The sequence below is a fragment of the Oncorhynchus clarkii genome, chromosome 22 (assembly GCF_045791955.1).
Source record: "Oncorhynchus clarkii lewisi isolate Uvic-CL-2024 chromosome 22, UVic_Ocla_1.0, whole genome shotgun sequence".
Taxonomy (NCBI): domain Eukaryota; kingdom Metazoa; phylum Chordata; class Actinopteri; order Salmoniformes; family Salmonidae; genus Oncorhynchus; species Oncorhynchus clarkii.
The window spans coordinates 48,558,067-48,584,744 of record NC_092168.1 but is presented as its reverse complement, the minus strand read 5'-3'; the positions used below and the strand labels follow the sequence as shown (position 1 = coordinate 48,584,744).

At 43.4% G+C, this 26,678-nt stretch overlaps 2 protein-coding genes across 4 annotated transcripts; one reads left to right on the top strand and one right to left on the bottom strand.

The window, feature by feature from the left end:
• Positions 1 to 478: 478 nt before the first annotated feature.
• On the bottom strand, positions 479 to 7,192 carry LOC139380988 (tubulin alpha chain-like). The gene is made up of 4 exons (XM_071124206.1): positions 6,928 to 7,192; positions 3,775 to 3,997; positions 3,441 to 3,589; positions 479 to 1,856 (listed from the first exon to the last, which is right to left on the bottom strand). Exons 1-4 carry the CDS (start codon positions 6,928 to 6,930, stop codon positions 882 to 884), a joined length of 1,350 nt encoding a protein of 449 aa, XP_070980307.1. The 5' UTR covers positions 6,931 to 7,192; the 3' UTR covers positions 479 to 881.
• Positions 4,537 to 24,603, top strand: LOC139380986 (tubulin alpha chain-like). 3 transcript variants are annotated; one of them, XM_071124203.1, is made up of 6 exons: positions 6,940 to 7,026; positions 15,207 to 15,272; positions 20,312 to 20,374; positions 21,549 to 21,771; positions 21,910 to 22,058; positions 22,308 to 24,603. In XM_071124203.1, the coding sequence occupies exons 3-6, from the start codon at positions 20,372 to 20,374 to the stop codon at positions 23,283 to 23,285; spliced, it is 1,353 nt and encodes a 450-aa protein (XP_070980304.1). In that variant the 5' UTR covers positions 6,940 to 7,026; positions 15,207 to 15,272; positions 20,312 to 20,371; the 3' UTR covers positions 23,286 to 24,603. The 3 variants fall into 3 exon arrangements, with proteins under 3 accessions (XP_070980306.1, XP_070980304.1, XP_070980305.1); XM_071124205.1 differs by lacking the exons at positions 6,940 to 7,026; positions 15,207 to 15,272 and adding an exon at positions 4,537 to 4,732; XM_071124204.1 differs by lacking the exon at positions 15,207 to 15,272 and having other exon boundaries at positions 6,940 to 7,030.
• Positions 24,604 to 26,678: the final 2,075 nt, after the last annotated feature.

Genomic DNA, 26,678 nt, shown 5'->3' with positions numbered 1-26,678 from the left:
ACATTTATGAAGGCTGAGATGAGTTAATAAATCCAACATTGATATGAGTAATCAAAATGCCAGAATACTGGTGCAGTAGGATAATATACTAGGGGCTAATTAGCATTTAGCCTACTGGATAATATACTAGGGGCTAATTAGCATTTAGCCTACTGGATAATATACTAGGGGCTAATTAGCATTTAGCCTACTGGATAATATACTAGGGGCTAATTAGCATTTAGCCTACTGGATAATATACTAGGGGCTAATTAGCATTTAGCCTACTGGATAATATACTAGGGGCTAATTAGCATTTAGCCTACTGGATAATATACTAGGGGCTAATTAGCATTTAGCCTACTGGATAATATACTAGGGGCTAATTAGCATTTAGCCTACTGTATTCATTCATAAAGTATCCTTGTTGGCTACAGTAAAACACACTAACATCTAGTCAAGTCTTGGTGCAGTAGGGTATAAAGAAGAAAAAAAGTGATTTATTTTGAGGATAACTTTATTGAGCTTGGACATTATACATTATTGATGAGGGCCTCATTATAAAAACTAGCATGTTCCTGTACAACTTCTGCTTCAGCGTTTAATAAAACACTGATTTAGAATAACTCAGTAAAAAAAGGAAAACATTGGCAAGGCAACAGTATTCTTCAAATCAAAGAAAAAGGGGTAACTTTTTCAGCAATTTTTCATTTCTAAATTTGTCTAAGATGTGGAATTTCATGATGTGGATATTAAACTCAGTGTGAACGACATACGCATTAAATACAGTTTAATAATTAAGATACAATAACCAAAATATTTGACTGCTCCCTTTGGACTCATTTGGCAATTAACCTTGTAACATTCATTTTGTTCCGGAACCAAACCAGCAAATTCGTTGTTTAATACTCTTCTCCTTCTTCCCCCTCCTCAAATGAGTCGATGCCCACCTCTTCATAGTCCTTCTCCAGGGCTGCCATGTCTTCTCTGGCCTCAGAGAACTCTCCCTCCTCCATGCCCTCACCAACGTACCAGTGCACAAAGGCTCTCTTGGCATACATCAGATCAAACTTGTGGTCCAGACGGGCCCAGGCCTCAGCGATGGCTGTGGTGTTACTCAGCATGCACACAGCCCTCTGGACCTTGGCCAGGTCTCCTCCAGGAACCACCGTAGGGGGCTGGTAGTTGATACCCACCTTGAAGCCAGTGGGACACCAGTCCACAAACTGGATACTCCTCTTGGTTTTGATGGCAGCGATCGCCACATTGACATCCTTGGGAACAACGTCACCACGGTACAGGAGACAGCAGGCCATGTATTTGCCATGACGGGGGTCACATTTCACCATCTGATTGGCCGGTTCAAAGCAGGCATTGGTGATCTCAGCCACTGACAGCTGCTCGTGATAGGCCTTCTCAGCGGAGATGACCGGGGCATAGGTGGCCAGAGGGAAGTGGATACGGGGGTAGGGCACCAAGTTGGTCTGGAACTCTGTCAGATCAACATTCAGGGCTCCATCGAAACGCAGGGAGGCAGTGATGGAGGAGACGATCTGACTGATCAGCCTGTTGAGGTTGGTGTACGAGGGACGCTCAATGTCAAGGTTCCTACGGCAGATGTCATAGATGGCCTCATTGTCCACCATGAAGGCACAGTCAGAGTGCTCCAGGGTGGTGTGAGTGGTCAGGATGGAGTTGTAGGGCTCCACCACAGCTGTGGACACCTGGGGAGCTGGATAGATGGCAAACTCCAGCTTAGACTTCTTGCCAAAGTCGACAGACAGACGTTCCATCAGCAGGGAGGTGAAACCAGAACCGGTGCCTCCTCCGAAGCTGTGGAAAACCAGGAAACCTTGGAGACCAGTACACTGGTCAGCCTGAGGGAGACATCATCACAGCCTATCAGACCAGCACATCAACACAGCATTATCAGACACAATGAATTTAGGGGCAATTACACTGAACAAAAATATAAAAACGCAACATGTAAAGTGTTGGTCCCAGGTTTCATGAGCTGAAATAAAAACGTCCCAGAAATGCTCCATAAACACAAGAAGCTTATTTCCCTCAAATGTTTTTCACAAATGTGTTTACGTCCCCGTTAGTGAGCATTTCTCCTTTGCCAACATAATTAATCCACGCCCCATGGGGTTATGATATGGGCAAGCATAAGCTACGGACAACGAGCACAATTGCATTTTATCGATGGCAATTTGAATGCACAGAGATACCGTGATGAGATCCTGAGGCCCATTGTTGTGCCATTCATCCGGCGCCATCACCTCATGTTTCAGCATGATAAAGCACGGCCCCATGTCCCAAGGATCTGTACACAATTCCTGGAAGCTGAAAATGTCCCAGTTCTTCCATGGCCTGCAGACTCACCAGACATGTTACCCATTGAGCATGTTTGAGTTGCTCTGGATCGTGTACTTGCGTGTTCCAGTTCCCGCCAATATCCAGCAACATCGCACAGCCATTGAAGAGGAGTGGGACAACATTCCACAGGCCAATCAACAACCTGATCGACTCTGTGCGAAGGAGACGTGTCGCACTGCATTAGGTAAATGGTAAATCACACCAGATATTGACTGGTTTTCTGATCCACGCCCCCTACTTAAAAGGTATCTGTATTCCCAGTCATGTGAAATCCACAGATTAGGGCCTAACTGATTTGAATTTAAATGTTGCGTTTCTAATTTAGTTCAGTATAATTTATAGCATCAACAGCGGTGTACCACAAGTCTGTCTATTCTCCTCCTTTTGATTTGGATGGTTCAACCGTTATCAATTGATATTGGGAATAACGCAGGGGGTTATGGGTGTTACGGGGGTTATGGGTTACAGGGGTTATGGGTTACGGGGGTTATGGGTTACAGGGGTTACGGGGGTTATGGGTTACGAGGGTTACGGGGGTTACGGGTTGCGAGGGTTATGGGTGTTACGGGGGTTATGGGTTACGGGGGTTATGGGTTACGAGGGTTATGGGTTACGAGGGTTATGGGTTGCGAGGGTTATGGGTGTTACGGGGGTTATGGGTTACGGGGGTTATGGGTTACGAGGGTTACGGGGGTTATGGGTTACGGGGGTTATGGGTGTTACGGGGGTTATGGGTTACGGGGGTTATGGGTTACGGGGGTTATGGGTGTTACGGGGGTTATGGGTTACGGGGGTTATGGGTGTTACGGGGGTTATGGGTTACGGGGGTTATGGGTTACGGGGGTTATGGGTTACGGGGGTTATGGGTTACGGGGGTTATGGGTGTTACGGGGGTTATGGGTGTTACGGGGGTTATGGGTGTTACGGGGGTTATGGGTCACGGGGGTTATGGGTGTTACGGGGGTTATGGGTGTTACGGGGGTTATGGGTTACGGGGGTTATGGGAGAAAAGCTTCTTGTTTATCATATCATGTCTCCAATTTTCATAATTGTCAACAATTCATTCTTTAAATCATTCTTACCAGTTTACGGATCCTGTCCAGGACGGAGTCAATGATCTCCTTGCCGATGGTGTAGTGACCGCGGGCGTAGTTGTTAGCAGCATCCTCCTTGCCTGAGATGAGCTGCTCAGGGTGGAACAGCTGGCGATAGGTGCCTGTCCTCACCTCATCTGGAGAAAGAGAAAACAGTATTTTTCTATATGGAGAGAAGACCAGATACCAGTGGGTGATGTTCTGGACACATTTGGAAACTGAATGCACTGGCACATCTGAGATTTGCTTCAGTAGAGGCGTCGTAAACGTTGAAATGTTTTTCAAAAGGATAAAAGTTTCTGTAAAAAGACAAACAACTTACCGATAACGGTGGGCTCCAGGTCGACGAAGATGGCGCGTGGCACGTACTTCCCGGTGCCCGTGGCGCTGAAGAAGGTGGTGAAGGAGTCGTCGAGGTTACCTGTGGGCTTGTCACTGGGCATCTGTCCGTCCGGCTGGATCCCATGCTCCAGGCAGTACAGCTCCCAACAGGTGTTGCCCATCTGGACTCCAGCCTGGCCCACGTGAACAGAGATACACTCACGCTGTGGAGAGAGACGGGGAGAGAAGGAGAAGAGACAATGTGAATGAAATAGACAGCGATAACACCTGACAGCATGGAGGATATTACAGTGTGGTCTAAGAGGTCCAAGAATTCAGATGTGTGTCGACTGTGTGACACCATGTGTTTAAATGACTATGATACACTGAATGGACAAAACATAAAGAACACCTGCTTTTTCCATGACACAGACTGTAAGTACTGTAAGTATCTATTTGTTGCATGAGAAATATATGGAAAGATATTACTGCAATAGTAGCAGTGTTTACTTTACAAGGTGACTGAGTCCAAACTGCCAGAATCTGTTGATGTCTAGGTGGCCAGACAGGTTCATTACAAGACAGGGTAAGTCTGTCAGTCACAGTGTGTACGCCCTAATAGTGCACTATGTACAAACACACCGTATATGTGGGACACACGGTATCCTATGGCATTCTGAGCCTTGACAAACAAGAGGAGTCGAGACGGAAATGGCTGCCTGCTGCAGAGATAATGACCAGCAGCAGGAGAGGAGGAGGAGTCGAGACGGAAATGGCTGCCTGCTGCAGAGATAATGAGCAGCAGCAGGAGAGGAGGAGGAGTCGAGACAGAAATGGCTGCCTGCTGCAAAAATAATGAGACAGAAATGGCTGCCTGCTGCAGAGATAATGACCAGCCAAGGACTTACTGAAATAACTGCCATCCTCTCCTCTCTCTGACTGCATTTCAAAACGGCAAGGTCAGTCTTTTAGCTCAGCTCTTGCAGTTTCATCCAGGGCAACTATGGCTGTGTCACAAATGGCACCTTTTCCCTATTTTGTGCACTACTTTTGACCAGCGCCTATAAGGTAGTGCACTATATAGGGGATAGGCTGCCACTTCAGACACTATATAGGGGATAGGCTGCCATTTCAGACACTATATAGGGAATAGGCTGCCATTTCAGACACTATATAGGGGATAGGCTGCCATTTCAGACACCCATTATTTTCTCGAGGAGAGATAACTAGGCCTCTGCCTCATCCTCAGCAGCAGCTGCTGAAGCCAGAAAACTAAAAATACCCTCTACAATCATCTATGAGAACAGACCAGAACAGAGCACGGCAGGATAACACTAAATAATGTCTGACAATGAGTCAGTGATGTATTGGCCTTGACTCCTGATACACCCAGTTTATATAGGCCTAATTCAGACACACACACAGGCACACTACCATCTAAAGATCACTTTCCCAGACAGATACTGATTCAACCTAGTCCTGCACTAAGAGGCTATTTCAATGGAGATCCACAACTGAGCATGCTTTTTAGTCCATTGAGAGGTGTAATGTTGGTCTGGGAAACTGGCCCTAAAAGTATGACTCCTTGTCTCCTCTAGGGATTGGTGATAATTCCCTCTGCCCTTGTCACAGACTATTTTTAAACCTGCCCCATTTTAGCTGCCCCCCCCCCCTCTGGAGACAGTGATGGACAGGGGCCTACTGGGGGGGGGGGGGGAGATGGTCGCCAAGTTTGGGCAACACTTGCCAGGTCAGGGTCCCAGCTGGCTGCTATTTCTGGGGAACCCTCAGTCTCATTAACCTGACTTTTACTCACTCCTACGATCACCAGGCAGTCACCACCACAATCCAGCTAGACATTTCATAGATGGAAACCCAGCTCTATCAAACTTTGAAGTACTAGTTAAAGTACTAGTTAAAGTACTAGTTAAAGTACTAGATCAAGTATTAGTTAAAGTACTAGTTAAAGTACTAGTTAAAATACTAGATAAAGTACTCATTGTAGATTCTGCCTGTAGATTTTGTAACTTAACTATTCTGTCTGTAGATTTTACCTGTAGATTCTGTAACCATTCAGTCTGTAGACTCTGTGTCTTACCCATTCAGTGTCTAGACTCTGTGTCTTACCCATTCCGTCTGTAGACTCTGTGTCTTACCCATTCCGTCTGTAGACTCTGTGTCTTACCCATTCCGTCTGTAGACTCTGTATCTTACCCATTCCGTCTGTAGACTCTGTATCTTACCCATTCCGTCTGTAGACTCTGTATCTTACCCATTCAGTCTCTAGACTCTGTATCTTACCCATTCAGTCTCTAGACTGTATCTTACCCATTCAGTCTCTAGACTCTGTGTCTTACCCATTCAGTCTGTAGACTCTGTATCTTACCCATTCAGTCTGTAGATTCTCCTGTAGGCTAAGATTTCTCAACACACCCTAAAACAACCACAAAGCTGCAATTCCTGTCCTGCAAAGCAACACGTTCGTTATTGATAGCATGACTGAAAAAATTAGAAACACCCTAACTCACCCACTCACTCTCTTCATTAGTAAGAGAAGACTAGATAGTAGGAGAGTATTTGACACTACTGTATAGTTAATCCTAATTAATATCTGCAATTACAGTTTGTTCTTGGTCAGTTCTAATTGGATATGTTTTTTAAAGGGTTTGAATAAACATCTTCCCAGAACAGAATGATTCAATGCATAATCATGATGAATGCATTTCACATTGTAAATTCACATGTTAGCTACACTGAATGCAAAATGACATTCTTCCTTTCAGTGAGAGTAATGGTTTATTTTCGATGCGTCACTGTAGTTCTTTAGAGTTGCACACAAACTGCACTGCACTGCACCCCCAGAACCGTCTGTCGGGGGTTGGGTAGGAATGAACACTGCGCATGGGAGCTGTGCCGTTAGACAAAATAACATCGTGCGTTAAAATGGTCAGTGGTATAGAAACGACGATAGAACAGAAGCTGTAGGATATTGCATTGTTTTTGCAAATGAAATGGAGAAAAAAAAAAGATAAGAAAACATATGTTGAATAAAAACAGACAGTTAAAACAAGAATGCAAGCCTAACATAAAATAAAAAAAACATTTATGTGTAGTTGAACCTGAAATACTAGCATTCCAAATTAAAAACACTCACCATTGTGCTTTTGCAGTATCAGTCTCTTGGCTAAACGGAGAAAATAATATCAGAGGAATATGTTGGACTTCTCGTAGCGGCCGTCAAAAAGTGATCTCCGTGAGTAAGTTGTGCCCGGTGTGGTGGAGCTGCTAATCACGCTATATTCAATGTAGTGGCGTCATGGAATGGAGCTCTCCTCCCGTCGTGTAATTTATTAGAATGCGCAAATTGTCCGACCGTAGGCTACTGGCACAGGTAGAATTTGCTGCGTCATTTTTAGCCTAGGAGCGATATATTTTTTTTTTTAGGGGGGGGGGGGTTGTGCTCAATCTTTGCAGACATTTCTGCTGAACTGGTACATTAATGCTGATTACAAATTGAGATGTATGGGTAGTAGCCTCTCCAGCAGCGAACTTGGTTTCAGATACTCGTATTATTTGCCTATAGCCTCTATACTCTGATGTGAATGGGCTATTTTCTCTTAACATTTCCACCTAGCAAACATCACATACACCAAGCAGTGACACGTTGCAGCTCTAATATTCTCATCGGTAACCAGTAGATGGCACTGTAACCTTGTGCTACAGTAGTGGTGCGGAATGTGGAACACGTTAGACTTGACACCTGTCCTGTGTGTCACTGAGTTCACGTCACATCAGTGGCATGCAGAACGAATGCGTTATTAACACCACTCGGCAGCCTTTTGTCATCTGGTTTGAATTATATACTGGCTACCGAGTGGCACAGCGGTCTAAAGCACTGCATCTCAGTGCTTTGAGGCGTCACTACAGACACCCTGGTTCGAATCCAGGCTGTATCACAATTGGCTGTGATTGGGAGTCCCATAGGGCGGCGCACAATTGTCTGGGTGTAGGCCAGTGTAGACCGTCATTGTAAATAAGAATTTGTTCTTAACTGACTTGCCTAGTTAAGTCAAATTAAAAAATATATATAACTAACAGCTCAAGGCATTATAAATTGGATAGTTATTTTTTAGGAAAACACAATGTGTTGCTTTAAATTCAATAATGAAGCAAAAAAAATATTACATTTGTATTGAAATATATTTTCTGAGAGAAGAATAAAGCTCATGTTTGACTGGGCGTGCGCTTGTTTGTTGGTACGGAATGGTTCTTTGTGAGCTTCAGGAAGCAGACAAAGTCATCTAGCCTTTCAGGTTGTGACCTGTCAGACGAGCTAGCCATCTCATTGGCTATGTGTCCCCAGTGACTCATTAGGTCTGTATGGCAGCTCCACTATGTTTATAAATTAAAAAATAAAAAAAAACTTTGGATCCTCCTCACCAATGACAACCAAATAGGTCACAGCAAAGATAACACATTTTTTTTCTTCTGCAAGAATGAAAACACATGAATAATTCAACACATGCAAATGAGTTGTGTTCAGGAGGATGTGTTTATGGAATACTCTTGCTTTAAATTCAAAAAATAGATTAGGGGAAAGCAAAGATTTGTGCATTTGCTACAGAGTGGTTGTTTTAATGGTGCACGAGTGCAGAGCGGTCATGCCCATAGAGAGTACAGAGACAAGCCCCCCCCTCCTCAGATTGTTGGGGTGCATGACGCCATTACTCAAGTTATATATGGTTACCAGCGGATTTAGTGCACTTCATGTGAAGAATTGTCTGGCTGTAATCAACAGAATTTGAATAAAGTTTACAGTATCAAAATTGTTTTATCTCTGGTGAGTTATGGGCGGGGCCTTCTAGCAGCAGAATCATGGGAAAACAAAGGTGAACACAATATAACAGCATTCAACATATTGTATTTCCTTAAATATCTTGGATGAAATACAGTATGCTGAATGGAATTGATGGGTGTTTCTGTAAACTAATAGATGCATAACCTCCTATCTTACTATGATTATGCATTTTAATTTATGGTCGTTTCTGTAAGCTAATAGATCCTGGATCTTATCTGATTTCTGCATATATTTCTAACACTGTTATAAAGTCTGAGATCTGGGGAGTTCTGTAAAGCTGTCGTGCTTGTTTTTAAAGTCCTTGAAAGCAGATATTGTGGTAACCATGTTAATGGACTGGACTTCATAATGACCATGGGGCAATGCAGAGCGAGATACAGAGTGAGATATAGAGAGAGATATAGAGAGAGATACAGAGAGATACAGCGAGAGATATAGAGAGAGATAGAGAGATATATAGAGCGAGATACAGAGAGAGATAAAGAGAGAGATATATAGAGAGAGACAGAGTGAGATAATATCTAATGTCGGTACTTCAGGCTCTAGCTATGCAGGTTGTTTTGGTAAGTCAATCCGAGCACCTATTGTGTTTCATCCTTTCAATTATCTGTAACTAACACCTATTGAGGTCCCAGAACCAAAGTAGCATATGTTCTGTTACTTTCCTCTCCAAAGGACATAAGAATCTTTAGTAAGACAGAAACTGGTCCTTCATACATTGTATTCGGCAGCCTGTGGGTCTCTCTCTCTCTCTCTCTCTCAATGTGTCCCTGTAGTCAAAGCGTGAGACCAGTCATTGTAATGCTTTATAAGATCAAGTAAATCAAAATGTTTCACTAGAACGGTGTTTCAATAATATTCTGTTTAAAAAAAGCATGAATTAAGTCCACAGGCTATAGTTCACATGTTGACGTTTTCTGCAATGAACAACACTGTTAAAAGATAAACAAGTATCCCGTGACCATCTTGGTTCTGGGTGACAAGATGAACAAGTATCTCGTGACCATCTTGGTTCTGGGTGACAAGATGAACAAGTATCTCGTGACCATCTTGGTTCTGGGTGACAAGATGAACAAGTATCTCGTGACCATCTTGGTTCTGGGTGACAAGATGAACAAGTATCTCGTGACCATCTTGGTTCTGGGTGACAAGATGAACAAGTATCTTGTGACCATCTTGGTTCTGGGTGACAAGATGAACAAGTATCTCGTGACCATCTTGGTTCTGGGTGACAAGATGAACAAGTATCTCGTGACCATCTTGGTTCTGGGTGACAAGATGAACAAGTATCTCGTGACCATCTTGGTTCTGGGTGACAAGATGCACAAGTATCTCGTGACCATCTTGGTTCTGGGTGACAATATGAACAAGTATCTCGTGACCATCTTGGTTCTGGGTGACAAGATGAACAAGTATGTCGTGACCATCTTGGTTCTGGGTGACAAGATGAACAAGTATCTCGTGACCATCTTGGTTCTGGGTGACAAGATGAACAAGTATCTCGTGACCATCTTGGTTCTGGGTGACAAGATGAACAAGTATCTCGTGACCATCTTGGTTCTGGGTGACAAGATGAACAAGTATCTCGTGACCATCTTGGTTCTGGGTGACAAGATGAACAAGTATCTCGTGACCATCTTGGTTCTGGGTGACAAGATGAACAAGTATCTCGTGACCATCTTGGTTCAGGGTGACAAGATGAACAAGTATCTCGTGACCATTTTGGTTCTGGGTGACAAGATGAACAAGTATCTCGTGACCATCTTGGTTCAAGGTGACAAGATGAACAAGTATATTGTGACCATCTTGGTTCTGGGTGACAAGATGAACAAGTATCTCGTGACCATCTTGGTTCAAGGTGACAAGATGAACAAGTATCTCGTGACCATTTTGGTTCTGGGTGACAAGATGAACAAGTATCTCGTGACCATCTTGGTTCTGGGTGACAAGATGAACAAGTATCTCGTGACCATTTTGGTTCTGGGTGACAAGATGAACAAGTATCTCGTGACCATCTTGGTTCTGGGTGACAAGATGAACAAGTATCTCGTGACCATCTTGGTTCTAGGTGACAAGATGAACAAGTATCTTGTGACCATCTTGGTTCTGGGTGACAAGATGAACAAGTATCTCGTGACCATTTTGGTTCTGGGTGACAAGATGAACAAGTATCTCGTGACCATCTTGCTTCTGGGTGACAAGATGAACAAGTATCTCGTGACCATCTTGGTTCTGGGTGACAAGATGAACAAGTATCTCGTGACCATCTTGGTTCTGGGTGACAAGATGAACAAGTATCTCGTGACCATCTTGGTTCAGGGTGACAAGATGAACAAGTATCTCGTGACCATCTTGGTTCTGGGTGACAAGATGAACAAGTATCTCGTGACCATCTTGGTTCTGGGTGACAAGATGAACAAGTATCTTGTGACCATCTTGGTTCTGGGTGACAAGATGAACAAGTATCTCGTGACCATCTTGGTTCTGGGTGACAAGATGAACAAGTATCTCGTGACCATCTTGGTTCTGGGTGACAAGATGAACAAGTATCTCGTGACCATCTTGGTTCTGGGTGACAAGATGCACAAGTATCTCGTGACCATCTTGGTTCTGGGTGACAATATGAACAAGTATCTCGTGACCATCTTGGTTCTGGGTGACAAGATGAACAAGTATGTCGTGACCATCTTGGTTCTGGGTGACAAGATGAACAAGTATCTCGTGACCATCTTGGTTCTGGGTGACAAGATGAACAAGTATCTCGTGACCATCTTGGTTCTGGGTGACAAGATGAACAAGTATCTCGTGACCATCTTGGTTCTGGGTGACAAGATGAACAAGTATCTCGTGACCATCTTGGTTCTGGGTGACAAGATGAACAAGTATCTCGTGACCATCTTGGTTCTGGGTGACAAGATGAACAAGTATCTCGTGACCATCTTGGTTCAGGGTGACAAGATGAACAAGTATCTCGTGACCATTTTGGTTCTGGGTGACAAGATGAACAAGTATCTCGTGACCATCTTGGTTCAAGGTGACAAGATGAACAAGTATATTGTGACCATCTTGGTTCTGGGTGACAAGATGAACAAGTATCTCGTGACCATCTTGGTTCAAGGTGACAAGATGAACAAGTATCTCGTGACCATTTTGGTTCTGGGTGACAAGATGAACAAGTATCTCGTGACCATCTTGGTTCTGGGTGACAAGATGAACAAGTATCTCGTGACCATTTTGGTTCTGGGTGACAAGATGAACAAGTATCTCGTGACCATCTTGGTTCAAGGTGACAAGATGAACAAGTATATTGTGACCATCTTGGTTCTGGGTGACAAGATGAACAAGTATCTCGTGACCATCTTGGTTCAAGGTGACAAGATGAACAAGTATCTCGTGACCATTTTGGTTCTGGGTGACAAGATGAACAAGTATCTCGTGACCATCTTGGTTCTGGGTGACAAGATGAACAAGTATCTCGTGACCATTTTGGTTCTGGGTGACAAGATGAACAAGTATCTCGTGACCATCTTGGTTCTGGGTGACAAGATGAACAAGTATCTCGTGACCATCTTGGTTCTAGGTGACAAGATGAACAAGTATCTTGTGACCATCTTGGTTCTGGGTGACAAGATGAACAAGTATCTCGTGACCATTTTGGTTCTGGGTGACAAGATGAACAAGTATCTCGTGACCATCTTGCTTCTGGGTGACAAGATGAACAAGTATCTCGTGACCATCTTGGTTCTGGGTGACAAGATGAACAAGTATCTCGTGACCATCTTGGTTCTGGGTGACAAGATGAACAAGTATCTCGTGACCATCTTGGTTCTGGGTGACAAGATGAATGAAAACCTAAAAACATAACACACATTGACACACAGTTCTACATAATGCAAACGTGTGATTCAGCCCTTAAGCCTCATGAACACATTTGATACAGGCTTTTCTTTCTGCGCTGGACACATTTTCGTGAAAAGAAACCCCCCACTAGAAATGCTCAATAACATGATCTCACGAATTCAACATACTACAATACGTGTTATTACTCAGAGCACAGCAGTTTTACCTCTTTTATGGATCAGATGGTGATGATGAGGATGATGGTGATGATGGTGTTGAAGATGATGATGCTGATGGTGGTGATGATGATGAGTCTGATACTCTCTACTTATGTCCAGTACAGAGCACTAGCTGTGTTTTAAATGGTATCCTATTCACTATACAGTGCATTACTTATGACCAAGGAGGGTCAACCAGTTATTAAATCCAGGGGTTCACATACTTTTCCCACCCTGCACTGTGAATGTTTACATGGTGTGTTCAATAAAGACATGAAAACGTATAATTGTTTGTGTGTTATTAGTTTAAGCAGACTGTGTTTGTCTGTTGTTGTGATTTAGATGAAGATCAGATCAGATTTTATGACCAATATATGCAGAAATCCAGGTCATTCCAAAGGGTTCACATACTTTTTCTTGCCACAGAACCTGCTGTTACCTGCCTCCTATAAAGCTACACCTCATGACCAAAAATGTGTGGACACCTGCTCGTCGAACATCTCATTCCAAAATCATCTTGGGCCTACACAAAGCCCTGACCTGTCGCTGTCAGCGTTCCAATTAATTCCTCTCTGATTCAGAGTGGTTGGGTTAAACGCGGAAGACACATTTCAGTTGAAGGCATTCAGTTGTACAACTGACTTGGGTATCCCACTTTCCCTTTCCAAAGGTGTTCAATGGGGTTGAGGTCAGGGCTTTGTGTAGGCCTGTCAAGTTCTTCCACACCGATCTCGCAACATCATGCTGAAACAGGAAAGGGCCTTCCCCAAATTGTTGCCACAAAGTTGGAAGCACAGCATACAATGACATCTAGAATCACATTGTATGCTGAAGCGTTAAGATTTCACTTCACTGGACTAAGGGGCCTAGCCAGAACCATAAAAAACAGCCCCAGACCATTATTCCTCTTCCACCAAACTTTACAGTTGGCACTATGCATTGGGGAAAGTAACGTTCTCCTGGCAGCCGCCAAACCCAGATTTGTCCGTCAGACTGCCAGATGGTGAAGCGTGATTCATCACTCCAGAGAACGTGTTTCCACTGCTCCAGAATCCAATGGCGGCGAGCTTTACACCACTCCAGCCACTTCAACCCATTTTATGAAGCTCCCGACTAACAGTTATTTTGCTGTGATTGTTGCAACCGTGGACAGGCGATTTTTACGCAATACGCACTTCAGCATTCGGCAGCCCTGTTCTGTGAACTTGTGTGGCTTACCACTTTGCGGCTGAGCCGTTGTTGCTCCTATACATTTTCACTTCCCAATAACAGCCCTTATAGTTGACCAGGGCAGCTCTAGCAGGGTAGATATTTGACGAACTGACTTGTTGGAAAGCTGGCATCCTATGACGGTGCCACGTTTAAAGTCACTGAGCTCTTCAGTTTGGCCATTCTACTGCCAATGTTTGTCTATGGAGATTGCATGGCTGTGTGCTTTTATTCACCTGTCAGCAAAAGGTGTGGCTGAAATCGACGAATCCACTAATCCCTTCCCCCACCCTCTCTCCCCTCCTATCCCCCACCCACACTCTCCATCAGCCCTGTCCCCTCCCCCACCCCTCTCCACCCACCACTCTCTCCTCCCCTTCCTCCCTCCCTCACACCTCACTGACCTCTCTCCCCTCCCCCACCCATCTTCCCTACACCACACTAGTTTCATAATTTCAACCTATCCCTGACTACTATCAGCCTACCATTTTAAGGTTCCCCACTAAACTCATTTGGTTATGATTTAGAATCATGACGCCAACGGCGTCTTGTAAACGGCGTCTTGTAATTTCCATAGAACTGTGCTGTTATAATAACGTCTGTTATACAATGTATTTGGCGAATGAGAAATAAATAATTCATTATTTTATTGTTGTATTTTCTTGAAAGAGAACTGTTATTTAGGGTAACATATATTGGGAGTTATATCAGTCAAGCAACTAGCGAGGAGTGAAAAAAAACAAACCCGTGTCTGACAGGCGGGCTGTGTCAAACATCTCACAAACCACACCCTCCCTCCCCTATGTTGTACCTTCCCTAAAACATTTTGTCGTAGTGCGACAGTGACAAATGTCAACTGGTATGTGGGAAAGGGCGTGGAGGAGGGAGAGTTCTCTGAGGCCAGAGAAGACACGGGGAAGGATTATGAAGAGGAGGGAGCACTAAAAGATTCACCCATTTTTGAATATTTATATTGTTTTTGTGTGCATCTCTGAGCGATGATCGATTCCCTGGGTCATTTCATGTGAATCTGAGCTATTGCGGTTCAAGCAGGCAGAAATTCGCTCGTTATGACGTAGCGTTGCGATAAAGCCGCTCTCGTTACACTAATAGGGACAATTGTAGATCACGAAAACGTCTATCATACACGTGAGATTTCAATACCGGTCGATGTCATAACGCGGGAGGTTGTCTTCTCTCGAATGAGTCATTGATCGTATTTTTTTTGCGATATTCCTACCTTGAGAAATGTGCAATTTAATTTAACAGAGGGTCTAACACGTTTATCCTATTTGTCTGCTTCTCCAGTCCAGGGTGCCATTGCGAATTTCAGACTCCACTCTGTGAGGCACATCGATCTGCAGGTTGAACATGGTGAGATTGTACGCTCCTAAATTGATAGTGCAGTTTGCTTAGGCGATTTTACAGCTAACTGGGTACTTCACACTGATATTCAGTTCGGTATTATTGTGTTGCGCTTGCTTGCGCGCAGGCCATAGAGAGAGCATTGCATTGTGGGTTTTTGTAGTCGACACGAGCTGCAACAGATTTCCATATCGATTTTCACATGTTGCTACCACCCGCATTATATAACAAATCATTTCTTTGTTCACACAAATATATATTGTTCTGTAACACTGTAAACTATAGGAATGAGTGGATGTTTCCTTTAAAGGTAGAGGCTTCGGGTCGAGATTTCTGGAACCCTCCTTGCGACAGCTAAAGGTTCAAAGCTTCTGCACGTTTTCTCCGAATCTTCAAAGGCCTTTTTAACTAAAGTTAGTTCCATTATCTGGTGACCTAATTTAGCTTTTATAGCCCGGGTGGTGTCTCCTCTCCTCTCCCCCACGCCCATATTTCCCTTCCCCCACCCCTATCTTCCCCTCTCTCCCCCCTCGATCTCCCCTCCCTCTTCCATCCCTCTCACACTCAAATCAAATTGTATTGGTCGCACATAAATATTTAGCTGATGTTATTGCGGGTGTAGCTAAATGCTTGTGTTCCTAGCTCCAACAGTGTAGTAGTTTCTAACATTTCACAACAATACACACATCTAAAAGTAAACGAATGGAATTAAGAAATATAGAAATATTAGGATGAGCAATGTTGGCGTGGCATTGACTAGAATACAGTATATACATCTGAAATGAGTTAAGCAGTATGTAAACATTAAAGTGACCAGTGATTCCATTATTAAAGTGACCAGTATCTACATAGGCATCAGCCTCTAAGGTGCAGGGTTGGTAGCCAGCTAGTGACAGTGACAGTGGCTAAGGTTCAGGGCAGGGTACAGCCCCTCCTTTCCCCTGACCCACCCTCCTTCTCTCCCCCACCTCGCTCCCCTCCCCCATCCTTCTTCCCTAGACAACCCCTCTTCCCTACACCATTCTAGTTTCATAATTTCAACCTATCCCTGACTACTATCAACCTACCATTTTGAAAGTTAACCCCACAAAACAAATTTTCTTATGATTTAGAATCAGGATGCGTCTTGTAATTTCCATAGAAAATGTGCCCTGTTATACAATGTATTTGGCAAATGAGAAATAAATAATTCATTTTCTTTTTAATCTTGTCTTGAAAGAGAGCTGTTATTTAGGGTAACTTGTATATTGGGTGTTGAATCAGTCAATTAAACAGTGAGGAGTATCTGACAGGTGGGAAATGTCAAACGCCTCACAGACCACACCCGATGTAGTACCTTCTCTATGGGGAAATGAATGGGGAAATGACCACACCCGATGTAGTACCTTCTCTATGGGGAAATGAATGGGGAAATGACCACACCCGATGTAGTACCTTCTCTATGGGGAAATTAATGGGGAAATGACCACACCCGATGTAGTACCTTCTCTATGGGGAAATTAATGGGGAAATTAATGGAGAAATGACCACACCCGATGTAGTACCTTCTCTATGGGGAAATTAATGGGGAAATGAATGGAGAAATGACCACACCCGATGTAGTACCTTCCCTATGGGGAAATGAATGGGGAAATGACCACACCCGATGTAGTACCTTCCCTATGGGGAAATGAATGGGGAAATTACCACACCCGATGTAGTACCTTCTCTATGGGGAAATGACCACACCTGATGTAGTACCTCCTCTATGGGGAAATGACCACACCCGATGTAGTACCTTCTCTATGGGGAAATGACCACACCTGATGTAGTACCTCCTCTATGGGGAAATGACCACACCCGATGTAGTACCTTCTCTATGGGGAAATGAATGGAAAATGACCACACCCGATGTAGTACCTTCTCTATGGGGAAATGAATGGGGAAATGAATGGAGAAATGACCACACCCGATGTAGTACCTTCTCTATGGGGAAATTAATGGGGAAATGAATGGAGAAATGACCACACCCGATGTAGTACCTTCCCTTTCGGGAAATGAATGGGGAAATGACCACACCCGATGTAGTACCTTCTCTATGGGGAAATGACCACACCCGATGTAGTACCTTCTCTATGAGGAAATGAATGGGGAAATGACCACACCCGATGTAGTACCTTCCCTATGGGGAAATGAATGGGGAAATTACCACACCCGATGTAGTACCTTCTCTATGGGGAAATGACCACACATGATGTAGTACCTCCTCTATGGGGAAATGACCACACCCGATGTAGTACCTTCTCTATGGGGAAATGACCACACCTGATGTAGTACCTCCTCTATGGGGAAATGACCACACCCGATGTAGTACCTTCTCTATGGGGAAATGACCACACCCGATGTAGAACCTTCTCTATGGGGAAATTACCACACCCGATGTAGTACCTCCTCTATGGGGAAATGACCACACCCGATGTAGTACCTTCTCTATGGGGAAATTACCACACCCAATGTAGTACCTCCTCTATGGGGAAATGACCACACCCGATGTAGTACCTCCTCTATGGGGAAATGACCACACCCGATGCAGTACCTTCTCTATGGGGAAATGAATGGGGAAATGAATGGGGAAATGACCACACCCGATGTAGTACCTTCTCTATGGGGAAATGAATGGGGAAATGACCACACCCGATGTAGTACCTTCTCTATGGGGAAATGACCACACCCGATGTAGTACCTTCCCTATGGGGAAATGAATGGGGAAATGACCACACCCGATGTAGTACCTTCTCTATGGGGAAATGACCACACCCGATGTAGTACCTTCTCTATGGGGAAATTACCACACCCGATGTAGTACCTCCTCTATGGGGAAATGACCACACCCGATGTAGTACCTCCTCTATGGGGAAATGACCACACCCGATGTAGTACCTTCTCTATGGGGAAATGAATGGGGAAATGAATGGGGAAATGACCACACCCGATGTAGTACCTTCTCTATGGGGAAATTAATGGGGAAATGACCCCACCCGATGTAGTACCTTCTCTATGGGGAAATGAATGGGGAAATGACCACACCCGATGTAGTACCTTCCCTATGGGGAAATGAATGGGGAAATGACCACACCCGATGTAGTACCTTCTCTATGGGGAAATGACCACACCCGATGTAGTACCTCCTCTATGGGGAAATGAATGGGGAAGAAGGGGTTGGGGGGGGGAGGGGGGGGGGGGGGGAGAAGGGGTTGGGGGGTAGGAGAAGGGGTTGGGGGTGGGGAGAATGGGGGTTGGGGGGTGGGAGAAGGGGTTGGGGGGTGGAAAGAGGGGCGGGCAGCAATGTTCCTCATCCAACCTGACAGAGCTGGAGAGGATCTGCAGAGAAGAATGGGAGAAACTCCCCAAATCAGGTGTGCCAAGCTTGTAGCATCATACCCAAGAAGACTCGAGGCTGTAATCACTACCAAAGGTTCTTCAATAAAGTACAGGGTAAAGGGTCTGAATACTTATGGAAATATGATATTTCAGTTTTTTATTTTGAATTAAAATTGCAAAAATGTCATTTAAAAAAACAACCGTATTTGCATTGTTATTATGGGGTATTGTGATATCATTATGGGGTATTGTGATATCATTATGGGGTATTGTGATATCATTATGGAGTATTGTGATATCATTATGGAGTATTGTGATATCATTATGGGGTAATGTGATATCATTATGGGGTATTGTGTGTAGATTGGTGAGAGAGAAAAAAACAATTTAATCAATTTTAGAATAAGGCTGTAACGTAACAAAATGTGGAAAAAGTCCAGGGGTCTGAATACTTTCTGAATGCTCTGTATATTGTAATATTGTTGTATTGTGGTATTAAACATTTTGTATTGTAGATATGTAGTGGTGTAGTGATGTTATATGATGTACTGTTTTATTTTTCAGTTTTATATGTAAGTACCTTATTAATGTGTTTGGACCCCAGGAAGAGGAGCTGCTACCCAATTTAAGTTAAAATGGTTGATATAAGGGTAGGAACGTCCCAAGGATCCCGGAGAGCACTGACTATGCTATCCCACAGCTCAATACCCCAAATTTGTATCTGCGTAGAGAGAGAGAGAGTCAGCCAGTCAGCCTCTCTGTGAGAAGAGGGAGGGACTTCCTTGTTATTTTCATACCAGGGGTTGTTCTTGAATGTGGTGTCATTTGCATTCCTTGCCTTTGCAACCATGAAAAACACTTTAAAATGACAAATAGTTATTCATTATACATGTTTTTGTTCATATTGAACTGTTCATCAATGATAAAACATAATGCAAGTCCTTTATACTGCACAATGTTATGTTTAGGCATTTTAAACATACGCAAGAACTTAGAGTAAGCAAATTGGCTTGTTCTAGTACTGATGTGTAGAGTTGAAGTGGCATGTTCTGTGGTTTTAGAGAAATCAATATATCATGTTGAATGATAGTGAATCAACTTATTTGATATTGTAAATATCAATAACAACAAAGAAGGTGATTAAAAATACCTATTTACTAGCATAATGTCTGCTCCTCACTTTTATGTCAATGTTTTGTACTGCCTTAAATCCCTAATTACAAAGATATACAAGATCCTTGAGCATTTCCTCCAGAGGCAAACTGTTATTGGTGAGGGGTCAATATTAGAGAAAATTCTTAGCTAATCACACCCTTTTAGTATGTCATGTGGTGCCACTTGGTGTTAGTCAATTTAAATGAAGGTAAATAACATTGTGAGCAAAATATTTTATACATCATTTTAGTAAATACTTTTTAAAAAGGGTTAATGGACCGTAGATTTGAGCATCTCGTGCCCTTCAAAATGGTACAAATTATGTTAAGAAATTCAACTGCCATAGTAGTTGATTTAGGATGGGAAGATGTACTCAAATACATTTAAATTAAAAAAAAAGATTCTAAAGGATTTTTCCTAAATGCTAGAATGACCCACCAACAGTCTCTCCCGCCAAGCAGACCGCTGTCGCTTCCTGCCGGTCTGTCTGCTTCCCGGTCTATAAAACCCCCACCTCTTCCTTTCTTCTGCAGTTCTGCCTTCTCTTCTGAATCCTCAACGTCAGCCTGTGAAGGAAAAGAAAACCAGACAAAATGGTGAGTACTGACTGCTGATGTAGATAATAAAATAATCTTTATTTCACATGGTATTCGTATTAAAAAAAATGTATATGATTAGATCAATCTGAAAAGCATGTGGACGATGGATTCTGTACATAAAGACCATGGTCCGAAAACTATTTGCTACTGCTCTAAAAAAACGACATACTGTGTACTAATCGTACTAGATAGTATTTCTAACGGACTGTTTGAGTCAAAACGAATGCAGTAAGTACATATCCGCTTGGTAGGCTCACCCAACCTAATGCGCAATTGCGTTGATTCCCGCCCTTATGATATTATCAACTGATTACATGCGTTTCCTCTTTTTCATATGGCGATATGAAAAATGTTATGTATTCAACTGATATAATGATACATGTAATTTAGGTCAAATTATTATTATTTAATTGTTTTATTGTGACAGAATCATCTGTAGTCATACATCAAATGTGGGTTAGATGTCGGTGTTCCAAGTAGGAATAACAATGACCGTCTGTGTAGATGGAACACCTCTTCGCTTCAGGGCAAAGACATGAATTGCTGATTTTTACATGGGGGGGGGGGGGGGGGGGGTTCTATGCGACATGAGGAGGCACAAAGGAGAACAGGGAGGGGCAGTCTGAGATGGTTGCCATTTTATGTAGCTATCGCTGTTTTACACTGCAATGGGTGGGCAGCTGGCCCGAATGGCGGGAGGAGGGGGGGCAACGAGGCACTCCCTTTTCACCCTGGTTCTCTGCTCTTAAAGATACAGGGTCATGCATGACGATCTGTGGTTAAACGGCAGATAGAGGATTTGCAAGATGGTGGCACAGCAGAATAGCCTAGCCAATCAATTTGCTTAAATGTCCCTTTTGTTAAATGGGTGGCCATACTGAATTCACCGTTCAGTCAAATCCCGGCCTTTCCCATGAGGACATTTATATTACTTTCATAGATAGATAGATAGATAGATAGATGCTACATAGATGGAGATTAAAATAAATAAGGACAATAAAAGTGAGATGGTGAAAGCAAGGTTGTCTTTAGCAGTATCTTAAAAATATACATGTTATGTTAGTTTACTCATTTATACTCTGAAACAGCTTTAAACCTACAATACAAGTGCACATCACTATTTTGATTCAAGTTTCCATGTAGTTGATGTCGTGTACCTTCTCTCTTTCAGCGTGAGTGTATTTCCATGCATGTGGGCCAAGCCGGAGTCCAGATGGGTAACGCCTGTTGGGAGCTGTACTGCCTGGAGCATGGGATCCAGCCGGACGGACAGATGCCCAGTGACAAGACTCGTGGAGGTGGAGACGACTCCTTCAACACCTTCTTCAGTGAGACCGGAGCCGGAAAGCATGTCCCCCGTGCCATCTTCGTAGATCTGGAGCCCACTGTCATCGGTAAGATGAGACTCCTGAAATCCTGGAGATTTCCTATTGGATTATGGTTTACAAGCTTTGAATGATTTGATATTCTGTCCCAAGATATTCCTCATATTCAAACTATTAGGATATTCTAAATCTACCTTTGTCTTTCAGATGAGGTGAGGACAGGTATCTATCGTCAGTTGTTCCACCCTGAGCAGCTGATCACTGGTAAAGAAGATGCTGCCAACAACTACGCCCGCGGTCACTACACCATTGGCAAGGAGATCATTGACATTGTGCTGGACAGGACACGCAAACTGGTGAGTCGTCATTCTGAAACAGGCCTCTTTTCATTCTAGAACGTTCTTCAGAAACCTTCTCTATGGAAGAAAGCATTTTAAAATGGTCAAAAAGTTCTACCTGGAACCATAAAGGGTTATCTTACAGGGACAAGCCGAAGAACCCTTTATGATTCTAGGTAGAACATGGAAACAGGTTCTCCATTATCTTCTTACTGCTATAACATAAGATAACATCTAACAATGTTATTGTACCATTTCTCCATTCAGGCTGACCAGTGTACAGGTCTCCAGGGGTTCCTCATCTTCCACAGCTTCGGAGGAGGCACCGGTTCTGGTTTCACCTCCCTGCTGATGGAACGTCTGTCTGTTGACTACGGAAAGAAGTCTAAGCTTGAGTTTGCCGTTTACCCAGCTCCCCAGGTGTCCACGGCTGTGGTGGAGCCCTACAACTCCATCCTGACCACTCACACCACCCTGGAGCACTCTGACTGTGCCTTCATGGTGGACAATGAGGCCATCTATGACATCTGCCGTAGGAACCTTGACATTGAGCGTCCCTCATACACCAACCTCAACAGGCTCATTGGTCAGATCGTCTCCTCCATCACTGCCTCCCTGCGTTTCGATGGAGCCCTGAATGTTGATCTGACAGAGTTCCAGACCAACTTGGTGCCCTACCCCCGTATCCACTTCCCTCTGGCCACATATGCCCCAGTCATCTCTGCTGAGAAGGCCTATCATGAGCAGCTGTCAGTCGCTGACATCACCAACGCCTGCTTTGAGCCGGCCAATCAGATGGTGAAGTGTGACCCTCGTCACGGCAAATACATGGCCTGCTGTCTCCTGTACCGTGGTGACGTTGTTCCCAAAGATGTCAACTCTGCCATCGCTGCCATCAAAACCAAGAGGAGCATCCAGTTTGTGGACTGGTGTCCCACTGGCTTCAAGGTGGGTATCAACTACCAGCCCCCTACGGTGGTTCCTGGAGGAGACCTGGCCAAGGTCCAGAGGGCTGTGTGCATGCTGAGTAACACCACAGCCATCGCTGAGGCCTGGGCCCGTCTGGACCACAAGTTTGATCTGATGTATGCCAAGAGAGCCTTTGTGCACTGGTACGTTGGTGAGGGCATGGAGGAGGGAGAGTTCTCAGAGGCCAGAGAAGACATGGCAGCCCTGGAGAAGGACTATGAAGAGGTGGGCACTGACAGCGTGGGAGAAGAGGATGAGGAGGGAGAGGAATATTAAAAGGCTAAACATGCTTTGCCACCTTACATTCCAACACTGTTGGAGTCCTACACTTAACATGACAGCAACACATTCCCCACTGCAGTGTTAACAGTCTCTGTTACATCTAGTCATGTTGTGTGTATTCTCAATAAACACGCCACGTCTCTTGTCTAGACAAAAAAAAAAAAAGAATGTGAAACGAGTTTGTTTTTTTGCAAATCTGTTGAACTTCTGCAGCAGCCGTTAATGAGTTCTCCGTGAGTGAGTAAGTTCTACCAGTCAATGTAGGAGTTGCTTCATGGAACTGACCCCACCTGTGCAAATATGGTTATAGCCTACTGAAATAGAAAAAATGACACGAGATGTGTTTCAGGTAGACGTCACTGCATCCTTTTTAGCCTAAGTGATATTTTGATGACAGCTATTGATATTTGGTAGGCATTAAACTTGAATACATTTCTGCCAACCTGGTTAATGCTGATGTTGTGGAAAGTCTTCCACAGGGAGACTCAAATTCAATCTTAAATGAATCTTTATTGCCAGCTCACTGGAGAGGTTCCATCCAACTCAGTGCACCATAGTACACGTCAATCGGGAGCTCTGCCGGGTCAGTCCCGGCAGTTGTCCTAAAAACGGCTATACACACACACACACACACACACACACAAGTTATATTTGCATAATTCATCATTACCATTTTGTTTCTTTAATGTGACCCGACCAACACTGGTTCAAAACATGTGACAGACCGATACCTCACAAGGGTTCTTCTCTCTAAGCTGAGGTCTTGAAACAGATCTTTCATTCTCAAATGATGCCAAATTGCAGTTAATGATAGTGAGGATTCGTTCAGCCAGTCACTTGCATGAACATAGAAATTAGTAAATAGAAAAGCACAAGTATAAAATGTAATTCGCATTCCATCCTCATCACTTGTGTGATAATAATCATTACATTTTAATGTAAACATTTAGATTTTTCTAGGTTGCAAGTTCAAATCCCTGCTATTGACAGCTAATGTAAACACTTCAAACCCAGACACTTCATAACCTTCATTTGACCTTTATTTAACTAGGCAGTTAAGAGCAAATTCTTATTTTCAATGACGGCCTGGGAACAGATTTGTACCTTGTCAGCTCAGGGATTTGAACTTGCAACCTTTCGGTTACTAGTCCAACGCTCTAACCACTAGGCTACCCTGCCGCACCTAATCATCACTTGTGTGATAATAATCATTACATTTCAATGTAAACATTTACATTTTTAACTTCTATATCAAAATATTCGATACTCCTATTAAAGTAAGGGAAATCAACACAGAGAGAGAGAAAAAAAACAAGACACTTCATAACTTCAAACCCTTCATTCTGGGTTGTATAATCCAAATAGTATGGTAATATTACAATTATAATAAAGGCTATACTTCTATTAATGGGAGTGAGTATTGAGGTGAATAAATGGCTCAATGTTAACCATTGCTTCCGTATCTCTTAACACGACTCGGGTTTGAATTGAGCAATGCTCTTCACTAACTGTCCCTGGGACATCAACTTAAGTCACAATAATAAACCTGGTTTAATAACAATTGTTGTTAAATGAAAACAACTTTCAATCATTACTCATCGTCCGTTTCTACAGGGGGGAAATGGGAGCTCATCCAGAGTTGGCATCTAACTCTCCATCCTCTGGAGAAAACACGATAGCTGCTGAAGATCTTATCAGCCAGAGAGGCACAGATCACCTTACAGCATGTTAATAGCATTTCACAGGGAAGAGAGAGAGAGAGAACACATGTTGTAACAGTTTCACACCGACCTTGATAAGAATAAGATTGGGGCAAGGTTAGCTCAAGCTACAATCTAGTGGCTCTCCTCACATATTAGGGCCTCGCCTTTCCAAATCATAATTAGAACTATTGATAACTTATATTTCTAGCATTTTACTTTTCTCATCATGGCCTCCATTTGTTGCAATGACAGATTGGGTATCTCAACACATTCTTAGTCTTAAATTACTATACATTTCGCAGTGTGCAGACCTACACAATCATCCCTACACAAGCCTAAATCTCCCTCATCCTTCTGGACTCCTTTGTTCATGTTCTTCTTCAGACAATGTTTCAGTTCGTCCTTTTTAATGGCACATGTTCGAAGTGGGTGGCCCTTGATAATGTCTCTCACCTGAGCCCCCACTGTCCTTTACAGTCCGCTATGTCTTTGTCCATGAATCCGCAGCATGAGCATGAGAGACGTTTGGACTGGGTCTCTCCATGCTCACTCCACATGGACCCCATGTCACACTCCTGAGAGAAAAAGGCAGGTTGCTGGCTCGGACTCAAGTCTCATGGTAGACGTGGTGAAGGATCATACCGAACGCTATTGTTGCCATTCAGCCGGTTAGAGGGGGTGTTGAGGTTCACACTATTCTTGGTCAAATGATCCCTTCAATGCATCTACACACCATCTGTGGTCACCTTCACCATAACCGAGAGAGTAAGAGAGAGAGGACAGACCAGAACAACAGTTTAGTTTAGGGCATATCTTACATATTCCAAACAAGGTCTGGGCGTACTGCCAAATTGCAGCTACTGATAGTGAGGATTCGTTTAGTCAGTCACTTGCACAAACATAGAAATTGGTTTATAGAAAAGCACAAACGTAGAACACAGAAATTGGTAAATAGAAAAGCACAAGTATAACATTTCCATCACAATGATTACAATTTGAGATGTATCTCCCTTGGGTGGTAGCCTCTCCAGCAGCAAACTTGGTTTCAGATACTCGTATTATTTGCCTATAGCCTCTATACTCTGATGTGAATGGGCTATTTTCTCCTAACATGTCCACCTAGCAAACATCACATACACCAAGCAGTGACACGTTGCAGCTCTAATATTCTCATCTGTAACCAGTAGGTGGCACTGTAACCTAATGTACAGTAGTGGTGCAGAATGTGAAACACTAAGGACTGGCACCATAGATATCTCTACTTGGAAATGACCTGTTTTAGCATGGACATTGCCATTAAAGGCTTCCACCATTTTAAAGTAGTCAGCTGGGTGGAGATTCCTGTGATGTGGTAGCGATCTACCAATGATCAGAGCATTTTCTTCTTCAAATTGGGTTGTAATGTTTTGTAAATGGCTTTAAACTATATTACTGCCATCTACTGGCCACAATAAATAAATGACACAAGATGTGTTTCAGGACTCCAGCACTGCAGGTGGTGGTAAATCGGCAATATTTGCTTGACATTTTTTTTACATACCAAAAAAGAAGAAAACGTACTACTTTAAAATGGTGATGGCCTCAATGGCGCTGCCCGTGCTGTCACAAACATCATAATGGGACAGATACAAAATGGTTGATTTAGTGGTCTCAAAATGGTTGATTTTGTGCTCTAAAAATGGTT

What these genes read in the sequence shown, in the direction of transcription:
- LOC139380986 (XM_071124205.1), top strand. An exon ending in TCTGGAGCCCACTGTCATCG is followed by an intron (nt 21,772 to 21,909) that starts GTAAGATGAGAC and finishes TTTGTCTTTCAG; the next exon opens with ATGAGGTGAGGACAGGTATC. An exon ending in TGGACAGGACACGCAAACTG is followed by an intron (nt 22,059 to 22,307) that starts GTGAGTCGTCAT and finishes TTCTCCATTCAG; the next exon opens with GCTGACCAGTGTACAGGTCT.
- LOC139380988 (XM_071124206.1), bottom strand. An exon ending in CCTGGAGCCCACCGTTATCG is followed by an intron (nt 3,590 to 3,774) that starts GTAAGTTGTTTG and finishes CTCTTTCTCCAG; the next exon opens with ATGAGGTGAGGACAGGCACC. An exon ending in TGGACAGGATCCGTAAACTG is followed by an intron (nt 1,857 to 3,440) that starts GTAAGAATGATT and finishes TGTCTCCCTCAG; the next exon opens with GCTGACCAGTGTACTGGTCT.